The 12,562-nt window shown below is 35.8% G+C and overlaps 1 protein-coding gene across 1 annotated transcript; it reads right to left on the reverse strand.

The window, feature by feature from the left end:
* Nucleotides 1–2,356: 2,356 nt before the first annotated feature.
* On the reverse strand, nt 2,357–8,550 carry LOC113058515 (troponin I, cardiac muscle-like). Its single transcript, XM_026226478.1, has 8 exons — nt 8,474–8,550; nt 6,197–6,228; nt 5,584–5,587; nt 5,106–5,153; nt 3,957–4,088; nt 3,713–3,802; nt 2,881–3,051; nt 2,357–2,610 (listed from the first exon to the last, which is right to left on the reverse strand). Exons 2-8 carry the CDS (start codon nt 6,205–6,207, stop codon nt 2,524–2,526), a joined length of 543 nt encoding a protein of 180 aa, XP_026082263.1. The 5' UTR covers nt 6,208–6,228; nt 8,474–8,550; the 3' UTR covers nt 2,357–2,523.
* Nucleotides 8,551–12,562: the final 4,012 nt, after the last annotated feature.

A 12,562-nucleotide genomic window follows, 5' to 3' on the forward strand; every position in this document is an offset into this window, starting at 1 on the left:
CAATATGGTTGCCGTCGCATCTTCCAGGTCGATGCTGCTCATTGGTGGTGGATGAGGAGATACCCCCCTTTCACGTAAAGCGCTTTGAGTATCCAGAAAAGCTCTAAATATATGAAAAGTTGCTGCATATGGATACTTGTCACACAGCATATCTATCTATCTATGTATCTATCTATCTATCTATCTATCTATCCATCCATCCATCCATCCATCCATCCATCTATCTAGCTTTATAATTAAATAAATAAATTTGGTAAAAATATAAATGCATGTAAAAGGTAAAGTGCAAACCTTTTTTTAATTTTTTTTAATTAAAAAATAAAAAAAATGCTAAAGTGCATTTTACAAGAAAATGCTTTTACAGTGTTTTAACTTCAAAGTGTCATGTTTAATTCAGTGTTACTTGCCATTTCTTCGTAATCATTTGTGAAATCTACTAGCTGTTTTTGAGCGAAAAAATTATATAAAATAAATAATTCTATGATAATATTCTATTTAGCCTGACAATAATTTGAGATCATAAAATTAATATGTGATATATTTTGTTCTTCTATGTTAAGTAATACTTCATGTTTACAACTCATATCCACATATACAAACGTACACATATCCTAAAGCTCCAGTCCGCAGGTTTTGATTCACTGGTCTACTTCAGCTAAAATCACAGACTTACTTTTTACGCTGCTGATTTAAAGACTCTGTTCTGACCTTAACCTTTTTAACTTTGCCGAAGTGGATGTGCTGACCCAGGTCTTAATGACAGATGTTATATCTGTGTTGGTTTGCCATCTGTCTGGTAATAGAGGATACAGTGCCACCCAAATTCCTTCCCTTCGCCTCCCTGTACTTCCTTCTCTAAACACCACTACATCTGTCCACACACAGAATGTTTTATTTGAGATAAAAACTATGACACTTGACTTGTAATAGAGGATACAGTGCCCCCCCTTTTTTTACAATGGTATTCTTGTGACTTTACGACTGATGTAAGGCTTCATTTGAGGCCTGCTGATAAGTCTGTGAGTTTGTCGCCCCCTGGTGTCAATGTAATGCCAGTTTTAGTCGATGTAGTATAAATGCAGAGCGCCATCTGTAGGTCAACACTTAGAACTGCTTTAAACTGGGTATTCGACTAGCAGTTCCTGTGGCATTGATATTACAGCATGTTTTAATCAAATATTTGATCTTTTAATAAAGGACTTCAACGTCCTAATTCACGCAATAATCTTTTATTAAAAATTAAACTATTTTCTGTTTGTAAACTTCAAACAGGTAATAAAATAATCAAGCTCTTCACCCGAGGGTAAGCAGTAGCTTTATTGGTTTCAATCAACACTGAATATGAAGCAAATATTTACACAGTTGATATGATATGATGTGAATATGAGGTTGTTCTATTATCTGATCCCTCTCTATGGACAGCACGCCGCTTGCACATTTTAATCGCAGCAAATCACAATTTAATATCTCATGCAAGCCACAGCTGGCTGCCAAAATAAATGAATAATTTACCATAAAATAATGTTCAAGGTGAATCAGATTCAAACAAACAAAATTAGCTTTCTATCAAAATGCCCCTTTATCATTTTAAAATGTATTCTAATAGAAAATAGTTATTTTAAATTGTAATATTTCACAACATGACAGTTTTTCCTGTAGTTTTTATCCAATAAATGCTGCTAGTGAGCATAAGGGACTTCACTTGCTCACCAATGGATCCTCTGCAGTGAATGGGTGCCGTCAGAGCGAGAGTCCAAACAGCTGGTAAAAACATCACAATAATCCTCAAGTAATTCACACCACTCTAGCCCGTTATTTAACAGCTTGTGAAGTAAAAAAACTGCATTTGTAAGAATCAAATCCATAATTAAGAAATTTTAAACTTCCAACTTTTGTTTCAGGCTAAATTACAAGTCCTCTTCCCATAATATTGCTGATTATCTGAATCAGTAGCGAAATATACACAGACCAAGCACTATTTACAAGTGCAACCAGTCCAGATCAGTTCTAAACAAACATGTTAGTGAATTTTGATGCGAGAGGAGAACAGAAGATGGATTTTTTCACTGAAGAAAGCATTATTGTGGATTATGCAGACATATTTTGGCCATTAGTGATGGATTAAAGTTAAATGCCTTGATGGATTTGTTTCTTATAAACACACAACATTCTCTTCACAAGACATTAATTGATGGACTGGAGTGGTGGTGTTTGGACTCTCATTCTGACGGCACCCATTCACTGCAGAGGATCCATTGGTGAGCAAGTGATGGAATGCTAAATTAATCCAAATCTGTTCCGTTAAAGAAACAAACTTCATCTTGGATGGCCTCAGGGTTAGTAAATTTCCAAAATATTTTGGGTGAACTATTCCTTTAATGTTGCATGGAAGCCATAGCTGGTTGACAGAATAAATGAATAATTGACCATAAAATGTTGAAGGTGATTAAAATTCAAACAAACAACATGAGCTTTGTATGCCAATGCCCCTTTATCATTTGCAACCTCTTTTCTCTCTGTTGTCTACTGTCCGGCATCGAAAAGCTTCTTCCTGCCCTCCATGCCTGACATCGCCTCCACGTTTTTCCTCCAGTCTGTGACCTCTTCCTTCTGATGGACAGAAAATGCTTCAGTGAGACAGAAAGACAGAGATGAGAGCAACTCAAATGGTTGCACGGCCGCGGCGGACCGTGGCAACACACATCAGGCAGACAGACGGGGCGGTTTAAATGCCAACATTTCATCACCACCGGGCTTTTAAAGAAATCACTTGATTTCTAAAATAACCGTGTCTTCAGAAACAGCACATCTGAGCAAATGAGCTGAAAGCACGGCCTGTGCTATAGCAGCCAGACGTGTGAGAGTGAGCTGGAGTGTTACCTTTTCTTCTTCTTTTTTAACTGTTTTGAGGTTGGCTTTGAAATCAGCTTTCATAGTTCTGGTGTCTGTGAGCGATCCCAGCATGGCATCTGCAGACTTCTTCACCCTTCTCAAGTTCGGCCGCTTCATTTTTCCCTTCAGTTCATAGATCTTCTGGGTTAATGAGAGAATCTGGTAACGAACAAATATATCAAGCTTCAGTTAATAAATCTTGTGTCTGTGTCAAGAAAAGTCAAGAAAAAAAAAACATTGTATATTTTCCGAAGGACATAGTACTTGAAGGTTTGGGATAACTTTTTTTTTTTTTTTTTTTTTAGAAAGAAATGTATATTTTATTCAGCAAGGACACAATAAATTGACCAAAAGCCACATTAAAGACATTTATAAAGGTAAAAAAGATTCTATTTTAAATAAACGCTATTCTTTTGAGCTATATATTCATCAAAATTCAGCTTTGATCACAGAAATAAATTACATTACAACAAATATATTCAAATAGAAAACTGTTCTTTTAAATTGTTATAATATTTCACAATATTGCTGTTTAATGTATTTGTGATCAAATAAATGCAGCCTTTTAAAACATCGTAATCGTACCAACCAACAAACAAACATATTAATTAAAACATGAATAAATTAATAAATGAATGAAAGAATAAATAAATAAAAGATAATATTTCAGAAAGGTGAATTACTGATATTATTTATAAGTTTAAGAAAGACTAAGAAGTCTAAAACTAGACAGATTTCAAATCTGGTAAAAGAAAAAGAAATCCCCCTTCCAAATTCATGGTATATAATTATTTTCATACCTCATTTTTCATTTACATACCTCTGCTTCATTTCTGGCGACTTTTATATTGAGGTCATACCGTGCTTCATCCACAATGTCAATCTTGTGGTGCAAATCTCTACAAAGCTCCTGTAAAGACCGACGATGATACATCAACTCAAATCACTAATGCAAACAGCATGAACACGAGTGCTCATGATATGTTGAGAGATGTTTTGGGACGCAGCCATCTGGCCCAGTGGCAGCTCTCAATGTAAATATCTGCAACAGTAAAGTGTTGCACCTGCAGTTCTTGGACCGACAGGCCAGAGAGTTTGAGGGGCGGCGCTCTCTCCCTCAGGGTGTTTTCTCTCTCCACTTCTTTCTGCTCTTTTTCTTTCACCAGCAAGCTTTCTGCCTTTTTCAGCAGTTTGCTCTGAGGGTCAGCCGGGGAAAAGGTGAGAGAGGTGTCAGGTAAGTACAAAATACACCATTCTTCACTTGTGTCCACTGACAGTGCTGAACATTTGCACATGATTTCAGTGTTACTTTAGCACCTGAGTCACTAATGCAAATTACTAATGCAAATCAGTGGAAGGCACAAAAACACACATAAAACCAGTTCTGAGTACAATTCTTAAGTCACAATCCACACACACACACACACACACACACACACACACACACACACACACACACACACACACACGCACACACACACACACACACACACACATTCTCTATCTATCTATCTATCTATCTATCTATCTATCTATCTATCTATCTATCTATCTATCTATCTATCTATCTATCTATCTATCTATCTATCTAATCTTTACATTTACACTTTACACATTAAAATGAATTGTGTTTGTCATTTTAATTCGTTATTGTTTTTGTTCTGTTCTTCTAGAAACAAACTAAATCAAACTAAATTATTTATTTTTTTCAGTTTGATCAGTGCATCATTTAAGATAAAGGAAAATAATAAATGATTCAGTTAATTCAGTGAATAGTCATTTTTTTTTGTTAACTATAATAACCCTATGTATATATATATAAAGAAATACACATTTCTGCTTTTAAATTTTCCAAAATTGGCCCCATTAATTTCCAATGTAAAAATCTATGTAGAATACATTACAAAAATACATAAATATTTTGAAAGAATTTTCTGAAATTACTATTAAACTTCACAAATAATAACAAAAATAAAATAAAATGTGAGTTAACTGAAGTAAATGTGAAAATTTCAAGAAAAGATTTAAATCTTTTTATTTTATTTTATATATACTCCAATAATCTTTGTTTTATTTACAACTCTGAAATTTTTTTCCACAACAGCATCCTACAAACACTATTAACTGAGCTTTGGGACACACACACACACCCACACACACACACACGGTCAGAGTCATCGTACTGTAAATGTTCAGCTTTGTTTCTGACCCACCTTCAGCAGAAGTCTGCGTGTTGCTGAGAACTTGGATTTGGCCTTTTTCTGCAGAAGAGTGAGAGTTAAGCCGAGCTCATTATAGTCTGCGGTTCTGTTAAGATAGTCCTGTGTGCGGGTCTAATCTACACATGCCGTGGTGCATGCATTAACTGCCTGACCTGATTACTGTTAGAATCTCCAAATTGAGGGCTCAGTAGCTCAGTGTATTTAAGCCGAGCGGAGCAAACGTACAGTGCAGATTAGTTTTTAACATGCTGTTCAGTGTCCTTACAGAAATACTGATCAACTGAAAACCATTTCGAGCTGGATTAGGGTCATCCATTCAAGCGGTCACTGGACTTTAATATATAGAGACTCCACCACATGCACTGCTACTTTCAATTGTTGCTAATCAGCATGGAAACCATTAAAAGGGAAACAATTAGGAGCACCAGTGAGTCAAAACTGTCATGACAAGTGATGAGATCTCACTTACTGGTCTGTAAAGACATCATTGCATGTAAAAAAAAAAAAAAAAAAAAAAAAAAAAAAAACATTATCTATATTTTACAGAAAATGTAAATATTTCTTAAGATTAATTCTAGATTAATCTAGATTAATCTATGTAGCTACTATGGTTTTCAAAAAGTTCAGCGGCTATATAGTATGATTTTTTTATGATTTATTACGGTACTTATTTTTTTATACATATTATATTATTTTAAGAAACTACATAAGCAAAAATAGTATTTTTTGGTAAGTAAATAAATAGGGTTGTAATATAAAATAACATTTGTATTTTTGATATTATCTATGAGTTAAAAAGAGACAGATTTATTTTCTGTGGCTACATACTGTAGTATTATTAAAAAAAAAACTAATATTTCATCAAGTCTGTGTATTATTTATAAATTAAATTATAAATAAATGACTAGTAAATTACAAGTAACATTTGTTTTGTGTGGTTTTATTTGTTAAGTTTTTCATTTGGTTTAAGTTAACTATAATAACCCTGACTCACAGTTTATAATCATAACCTGGTGTAAATAAGCAGTTCTGGATGAGTATGACATTGACAGGGTCAGTGGTCTAATAAAGATAACACTCACCCTTCAGACATGACTGCAATACACCATGTGACCTGAAAGACAGCCAAAATAATTGTGGTCACTTTTCAGCACTTCATCATTCATATCTGCACATGTCAGGCATCACTAGTCAAATGCCAAACAACTGTCTGGGATTAAGAGTGACGCCACAGTCAAGGGTTGCTCCTAAAAAAGAGTGTTTAAATGCATTAAAGAAACCTGCCGTCCTTTCACATCAAAAGCTACAGATTCACTAATGCAATTCCAGTATGCAGACAGTTCACAGCACTGTACCGGACATTGGGTTTGCTTTAATACCGGTCATTGCCGCGACTCAAACACGGAAGAACCATGACCTTTACTCCACCAATATAATAAACTATCTCTCTGTGTGCATCAGCCGTTTTTCTCAGCATCTTCAAAGATACATTCATTACGGCTTGCGGTTCAAAGAGATCGGGGTCTCGACATTGTGGCCCCGTGGAGAAAACAGTGACCTTGATGGTCTCACTAAACGCTGTGAGCAGGGGTTAATGGGGTTCCTCTGGGAAAATGGTGCTCAGGGAGGAATTCAGAGGCAGAAAGCATTAGGACAGGAAATTTAGACTGTTTTAGTGTGAATTTAACCCTGTGATGTTTGAAAAAAGTCATCTAGTGAGGATAAATCTACTGCAATTTACAAAGTGCATGGAATGAATCAGATGCAAGAAGCATCCTGAATCTGGATTTCACAATCAAAGTGAAATATAAAAAGTGAAAAATGAAGTGACATACAGCCAAGTATGGTGACCCGTACTCAGAATTCATGCTCTGCATTTAACCCATCCAAAGTGCACTGCACACACACACACACACACACACACAGAGCAGTGGGCAGCCATTTATGCTGCGGCGCCCGGGGAGCAGTTGGGGGTTTGGTGCCTTGCTCAAGGGCACCTCAGTCGTGGTATTGCTGGCCCGAGACTTGAACCCACAACCTTAGAGTTAGGAGTCAAGCTCTCTAACCATTAAGCCACAACTTCTCCACCTTCCCCCTGTCATCTGAAAAATATAATCTGAGGGGAATATTGGCTGTAAATGACAAACACTCAGCAGCTTGTTGGCTCAACAGCTTTCCTGCTAATGTTAACGTCCTTGATATATCTGGCATGACTTTGGCAAGAAACAGTCGAGTCATTGACCTGACATTCATGTTTGACATTCTTCAGGACTTGTGTATGACAATACACAGGAGTGAACAGTACAGTACTTTAGTATTGCAAGGGGGGAAAAAAGTCATATTTTTACTCCTTAGAATTTTATCTTGAACTAAAAATTTGAAATTGTGCAGGTTGCCGACGTAAATTTTTCCTCCAACAATATTTATTTGGTTTACAATTCAGATTATGTTCCTGTTAATTTTACTTCAAATTCATTTCAAACAAAGTCCATTCCTATGTGAAATGTAATTAGCCACCATTATGATCAGTCTCAGCAGTCACCACAGACTTAATTTTACTACCTTCACTTTTTATTCAGAAATGCCTGACAATATATCTTGCATTAAAATAATTTTTAATAATTGGAAAATAAATAAAGAAATGTTTAAAATAAATTGCGAAATACATAAATGAACATTTTGCCTAACAATATATATCTATTTTTTTTACTTAATTAATATATTTATTTATTGAACAGTAAATTAAGTAAATAAGTGTACTTAGCCACCACAATGGTCAATCACCAACATTTGAGGTTTAATTTAAATTAATAATGTATCTTTTAATTTTATAATCTTAGGTAACCAATTTAACTTTTTTGACAAAATATGCATTAAAATAAATTAGATCCATTTTTAAATAAATACATTTTAGGTTAAATTAATAAATAGGGGAAACGTTTATTTTTATATAAATAAATTAACATTTTGCCTTAACAATAAACAAGTAAATAAACATGTTTATGATGGTGTAAAGCCACACCACCTGGTCATCTCTTACAGACAGATGAGACTGGCAGCATCTCACACAATATACAGTTACAACCAACAAAGTCCATCCAGAATGTCGTTCCAGTAATACCCTGTCATCCACCTCACAATATCCCACACTATTAGTCTGGATGCCCTAGTGTCATTAATCCTACCGAAAACATGCAAAAATAAACAAAAACTCAAGCAAAGGAAGTGAACAACACTTCCATTTGCTCAAATCTAAAGAGACTCTTCAACCGCTCTCTGCTCTCTAACTTAAAACACCTCTGAAGTGGACCACGGCAGACTGTTAGTCATGATAAAAAGCATCAATGCAAGGTTCTTACCTTTGAAGAGAAGACCAGGAGCGTGAAAAGAGGAGTGATGGTACAAGGATGGCGTAGTGTGAATTTCAATGATTGATCTGTGCCTCACCTCTCACATGTGAATGGCCAACCAAAATAACTCCGAGTGCAGCGCCTCCCATGAATGCCAGCTTTTGGCACACCATTGTTCTGGAATTGGTTAAACACCACATTAATGGCTGATCTAGCACAGAAAATGCTATAGACAAATTCCCATGCATTAGAATTCATATATTCAGGTGATTAAGATTCCCACGGCCACCCCAAAGACAACAAAGGCTCCGGGTGTCCTACGGTCAGATATAAATGCACATAACTGTTTAATTGAGCATTTTATGGTCTCACGCTATAATTCACCAATGCTCAGAGGCCTGAATTTCAAACGAGAGTCCTAGTATTCAGTCGAGCGTGGCATTAATTACAGGTGAATATCACCTCGAGACTTCTTGGAAGAATTTGAAAATGGATCATAGCATTTAAGTCATAAAAACAGCGGGGAAAGAGGCACAGCGAGAACATTTATCACTATATCGGGGTTGAGAGGGCAACTTTTGGTCTAAAAGCCTCAGATCGATAAACACATGACCCCGTAATGCATTTTATGGTTCAGCGATGGATTACGTGGCAAACCTGGTTTGGCTTTTGCGTTCATAAAGAGGGGACAGTGGAAGGACATCCACCTTTGGTGGAATCTGGAGTATGAGAGCTGCAGCTGTTGACAGGCACTGAGAGATGGAGTGAACACAAGCCGCAAGCGTCCCATGACGCATCGCTCATGCGCTTTTGTTTGTGGTGAAGTGAATACATGTGCACCGCAGCACGCGCCAATGACGGCGTTTATTTTTAGGAGGACTGGTTTTCACTCGGTGCTATCATGCTCTTCACTGTCATCGCTGATAACATGACCCCAGCCCTCAAACTCTCGAGGATAATACCGGTTAATGACCTAAGCTGGTAACTGAAAGATTGACGGTTCAAACAATGCAAGAATCAAGCTACAGTAATAATCCGGAAAAACGACGTGTCAAGACAAACTTTGAATTGGACATTCAAGGTTAGTTTGACCTGATGTAGCTTGAGGTGTTCTGAGGCCATGTTTACACCTGGTTTTAACTCTTTCCCTGCCAGTGTTTTTTTTTTTTAATGTATAAAGTTGCCAGCTGCTGTCAGATTTTTTTATGATTTTCAGTAATATTTTCATGACTCCAAGAATATTTTGTTGTATGAATATCTGAACATGCAATATGTCAAATGAAAGAACAGAGAGACTTTATATTTAAACAACAACTAAACATTTAATAATAATTAACACGCACACACACACACACACAAACACAAAAAATTATAACACTGGAATGTGGGTAAGTTTAATAATAATAAAAAAACTTGACAAAAATCTTGATCAGATTGAGAATATTGATCAAAAATAGATAAAGTTGATCACTTCCATCAACAAAATGATCACATTATTTGTGATGCATAGTCTGCTTACAGATCGAAGGTAAAAACACATTTTAAATGTGTATACAGGGCCTTACTGGTTAAGTTGTAGTTTAAGCAGCTGGGTGGCTGTAAAAGGGATCTGAAAGGTTACTATGATCTTCTGGGTGTCTAGACAGTATTCTACTAGAAATACACACATTTAAAGTCATTAGTTAACCAGTTCTACTGTTTTATATTAGATGATATTCTATCTAAACAAATCCAGAGGAAAACTGTATGAATCAGAGGCTGAATGTATGACAGAAACCACTTCAGTTTTGAGTTAAGATTTACCTACCTATCAATATACTGTATACCTACAGTATATTGAGTTCTCATATGTGACCCTGGACCACAAAACCAGTCACAAGGGTCCATTTTTGGAAATTAAGATGTATACATTATAAAGCTGATGTATGGTTTGTTAGGAGGACAATATTTGACCGAGATACACCTATTTGAACATCTGGAATATGAGGATGCAAAAAATTTAAATATTGAGAAACTCGCCTTTGAAGTTGTCTAAATGAAGTTCTTAGCAATGCATTTTACATGGAACATGATCTTTATTTAATTTCCTAATGATTTCTGGCATAAAAGAAAAATCAATAATTTTGATCCATACAATATATTTTTTGGCTTTTGCTACAAATATACCCCAGCAACATAAGACTGGTTCAATGTACATATACTGTACATTGCCGTTTGGGGTCAGTACGATTTGATTTATTTAAATTAAATTAAATTAAATTAATTAATGCTTTTATACAGCAGGGATGCATTAAATTGATCAAACGTGACAGTAAATACATTAACAAACTGTTATAAATAATTAATATTTCAAATAAATGCTGTTCTTCAACTTTTTTGGACTATAGGAGAATCCTAAATAAAATGCATCATGGTTTCCACAAAAATATTTCTATTTCTGAAGGATCATGTGACACTGAAGACTGGAGTAATGATGCTGGAAATTCAACTTTGCATCAAAGCAATAAACTGCATTTTAAAATATATTAAGATAGAAAACAGTTACTTTTAAATTGCAATAATATTTTACAATATTGTTGTTTTACTGTATTTTACTATCAAATAAATGCAGCCTTGTTGAGCATTTGATACTTCTGTCATAAATATGCAAATCCGGCAAACATTATTAAGATCTTGTCTGGAACTTTAAAGGAGACAAATGCGAAATAACTAACTTTCATCAAGAAAACAAAAGCACTGGACTTGAACAAAAGTACATTTGCTTTCCATCTCATTGCTGTCAAGAAGAAACAATTAGAAGATCTCATTTACGATGTTTCTTTCGTACGAGAATATACAAACCCGAGATCTGTTTACATTAATTTATCAGCTCTTATATGCATGTTCCTGGATGAACGCAAATGCTGTCGTGTTTTTCATTTAAAAAACAGCAGTAAACCTCAGCAACCAATGGATCTGCAGCAGAAACAATATTGTCCTCCAGGAAATCTTATTACGGTGAATTAAAGTGATTTCTTACTCTTGGTTTGGGTAATAATGTCAATACAAGCCCACTGTGGAAGTGCCCCACTCATTATGATAATTTTTGTGTGCGGCTTCTTAACCAACAGCATAATAACCCATCCAAACTATCATTAATGCATGCAATAATTCCCTTTTAAGTGACTCCAAAATAAGAGACCTTTGCTGCCAAGAATATTTCACGAATAATGTTCAGCTTGAACGTCCTGGAATTGTTATAGCCCTTTTTTACCCCACCAACACATTATCAGACATGAACCTAAAATAATCAGCTGCTCATTCTGTCTACTGCTAATTTGGCTGCTTAATGATGCAAATTAAAACCCACGAAACACTCACACACACACACATACACTCTAGGTTCTGAGTCATGTGGTTCCCGTTTTAATTACATTGGATTTGCATAACGATTTCCCATTAAGTGATTCCCCAGCGACCCTACGCAGATCGGGAAAATTGCTCTCAAATGCCCACCCCATTAGCAATAAGCTTGACGTCACTCCCCGTCCATCACCGCCGGGATCCACTTGCCCAAAACAGGCCTATCCAGAGTGACGGAGTGGCTCATGGGTTATGAAGTCGCTAATCACTTGTAAGCGAGAGGGTTAGACGTGGATGGGACGGGAGGGTTTTCATGCTCCAAAATGTCAGCATGCAGGAGGACTTGAAAAATCTGCTTCTAACGCATACGCCGTTACAAATCACTTGCAAAATCCTGAACAGGCTGTAAATCATAGCGGGGTGAAACACCTGAACAGCAGCAGCGAGTCCATAGGCTTGCATATTAAACACCCAAAGCTGGTTTTCAGCCAAGGAAATGCCACCCAGCTGTGTCTGTACAGTTTAAAATATATATATATATTTTTTTTTTCAAAGTTGCAAGTAAAACAAAGATAACCTGAATGCATTTTAGAAAATACTATTTCACATTTAACTCTGTGTGTTACCTGCAGTTTCCTTGTAATTATTTTTATGAAATTTGTTGCCAATTTCTAAGTGAAAACTATTGACTAAAAATACATACAAAAAAGTAACTTATTTCTGCTATTTTCCAAAGCAGTATTTATCATTTCCATT

The sequence above is a fragment of the Carassius auratus genome, chromosome 4 (genome assembly GCF_003368295.1).
Source record: "Carassius auratus strain Wakin chromosome 4, ASM336829v1, whole genome shotgun sequence".
Taxonomy (NCBI): Eukaryota; Metazoa; Chordata; class Actinopteri; order Cypriniformes; family Cyprinidae; genus Carassius; species Carassius auratus.

Coding starts and splice junctions, on each gene's coding strand:
- LOC113058515 (XM_026226478.1), bottom strand. Junction 4,089..5,105: donor CACGCAGACTTCTGCTGAAG/GTGGGTCAGAAA, acceptor GCTGACCCTCAG/AGCAAACTGCTGAAAAAGGC. Junction 3,803..3,956: donor TGTCGGTCCAAGAACTGCAG/GTGCAACACTTT, acceptor CGGTCTTTACAG/GAGCTTTGTAGAGATTTGCA.